Below are 2,500 nucleotides of genomic sequence, written 5' to 3'. Positions count from 1 at the left end.
GAAGGAAGGAGAGAGAGAGGGAGAGAGAGAGGGGGAAGGAAGGAGAGAGAGGGAGGGAGAGGAGAGGGGGAAGGAAGGAGAGAGGAGAGAGAGAGAGAGAAACAGGAAAGAGAGAAAGAAGAAAGAGAGAGACAGGAGAGATAGAAAGAGGAGAGAGAGAGAGAGAGAAGAAAGAGAGAGAGAGAGAGAGAGAGAGAGAGAAAGGAGAGAGAGAGAGAGAGGAGAGGGAGAGAGACAGAGAGAGAGAGGAAAGGGAGAGAGACAGAGAAAGAGAGAAGAGAGAGAGAGGAGAGAGAGAGAGAGAGAGGAGAGAGAGAGAGAGAGAGAGGGGAGAGAGAGGAGAGAGAGAGAGCAGAGAGAGAGATATGAGAGAGAGATGAGAGAGAGGGGAGAGAGAGAGAGAGAGAGAGAGAGAGAGAGCGAGATGAGAGAGAGAGAGAGAGAGTGAGTGAGTGTGCGTGCGTGTATGTGTGTGTGTGTGTGTGTGTGTGTGTGTGTGTGTGTGTGTGTGTGTGTGTGTGTGTGTGTGTGTGTGTGTGTGTGTGTGTGTGTGTGTAGTAATAATAATGATATTAATAATGATGATGATAACAATAACAATGATAATAAAAGTAATATCAATAGAAATAATAATATTAATGATGATAATAATAGTAATATCAATAGTAATCATAATAATATTAATAATGATCACAACAATGATTATGACAACAATAACAATGATAATGATAGTAATAACAACAGAAACATTAGTAATAATAATGATAATAATAATGATGATGAAGATAATAATCTTGAAATGCGCATATGTCTTGAGTATTTATCTCAGGAATGAAAATAGATAATTAACAACAGGCCGTGCCTTGATCGCGGAAACCTACACAAAACACAACGCAAATTTGTCTTGAAGAATATATTTGAAATGTATATGAACTGCATATACATACATACATACATACATACATACATACATACATTCACACACACACACACACACACACACACACACACACACACACACACACACACACACACACACACACACACACACACACACATATATATATATATATATATATATATATATATATATATATATATATATATATATATATATATATATATATATATAAATGAAGGAACAAATAGATAATATCATAATAACTGCATAGATAACATAGGAGGTAAACAGATAAGATAAGATAACAGATCAGTTATACGTTTTTTGCTGAGAAAGAAAATAGCATTTCCTCTTCTTTAACCATATATTTATTCCCACAAAATAAAAGCCAAATAATGATACCTGCAAGGATAGTCTTTAAAAAAAAAATCTCACTCATCCGAAATTGTCAGACGCGGATTCTTCCGGATCCATCTTAGGCGAACGCGGGGTCGTAGTTCAGCGAACCGCCGCCAGATGTCTCTCTCGGACACAAACAACAAGGCTCGGGAGGAAAAGGGGGAGAAAGCGTGAGTCATCTGTCAAAATACGCCTTGGAAGTCCCCTTATCTGAGCGCCATGGACGGCCACGTGAACATCGACAGGGATGAGAAGTCGCTGTCGGTGGAGGAAAGCGGCAGCCGGAGCGGGAAGAAGAAGAGGAGGTCGCAAAATCAGGATATGTCTGCCTCTCAGTCACCCACACAGAGTTCACGTCCTGAAGGCGAGGTGAGAGGAACCATATTTTATGGGGCTTCAATTTTTCTTTTTTCTTTTTTCTTTTTCTTTCCTTTTTCTGGATAGATATTAGGGGCTGGAATTACAGTGCGGAGATATGTCGGTGCAAGTATGGGAATAAATTTTGTGGTTAGGTATCTTTTTTCTCATGTGAATTTCCTGGTTTTCTGTGATTGAGTTATAATAATTTGGGTTACGAAGTATCCATTATTTTTATGATAAAATGTATGTAATAATCTTTAAGTAATATACCTTTTGAGGTATATTACTTATACATATTTAGGATGCTATTACATCTGTGAGTCTGATTGTTGCACCCCATTATTTAAAGGGATAATTATTCAGAATATCTTAGCATAACCAATTGCAAAGATTTTGGTATTGATGGATTCCTCTCACGCTCTACTATTCATTTATAATGAAATTATGCCACGGAATCCCACCCATTAGCATCAGTCTTGGTTCCGATAACATGGGAGAGCAAGAAAGGTACCAGGGAAATTGTCGGTTAATATATCAATGATATGCATAATGCCTGCAATGGAAGACAAAGAATCCTTCACCTGTTTATGGCAGGGTATACGACTGATATATGGGAGTACACGATACCAAATCTGTCCTACACGCTATCATGCCATACATAGTGGATGCTTTGTTGTCCATTTTAGTGGTTAGGGGCAGTAGTCCCCATACATACATGCATGTATATATATATATATATATATATATATATGTATATATATATATATATATATATATATATAATATATATATGTATATATATATATATTAGATATATATATATATATATATATATAATAT

At 36.9% G+C, this 2,500-nt stretch overlaps 1 protein-coding gene across 1 annotated transcript in view; it reads left to right on the top strand.

The window, feature by feature from the left end:
- The first annotated feature begins 1,418 nt into the window (after nucleotides 1-1,418).
- The window catches only part of LOC119580415 (presenilin-2-like), an 11,615-nt gene continuing 10,533 nt past the window's right edge, over nucleotides 1,419-2,500 (top strand). The window contains exon 1 of the mRNA XM_037928552.1: nucleotides 1,419-1,669. Coding sequence (XP_037784480.1) covers nucleotides 1,520-1,669 — 150 coding nt within the window. The 5' untranslated portion in view covers nucleotides 1,419-1,519. The remainder of the gene's footprint in view (nucleotides 1,670-2,500) is intronic.

The sequence above is a fragment of the Penaeus monodon genome, chromosome 2 (genome assembly GCF_015228065.2).
Source record: "Penaeus monodon isolate SGIC_2016 chromosome 2, NSTDA_Pmon_1, whole genome shotgun sequence".
Taxonomy (NCBI): Eukaryota; Metazoa; Arthropoda; class Malacostraca; order Decapoda; family Penaeidae; genus Penaeus; species Penaeus monodon.
Note: the sequence above shows the minus strand (reverse complement) of the source record. Positions and strands in the feature narration are given on the sequence as shown.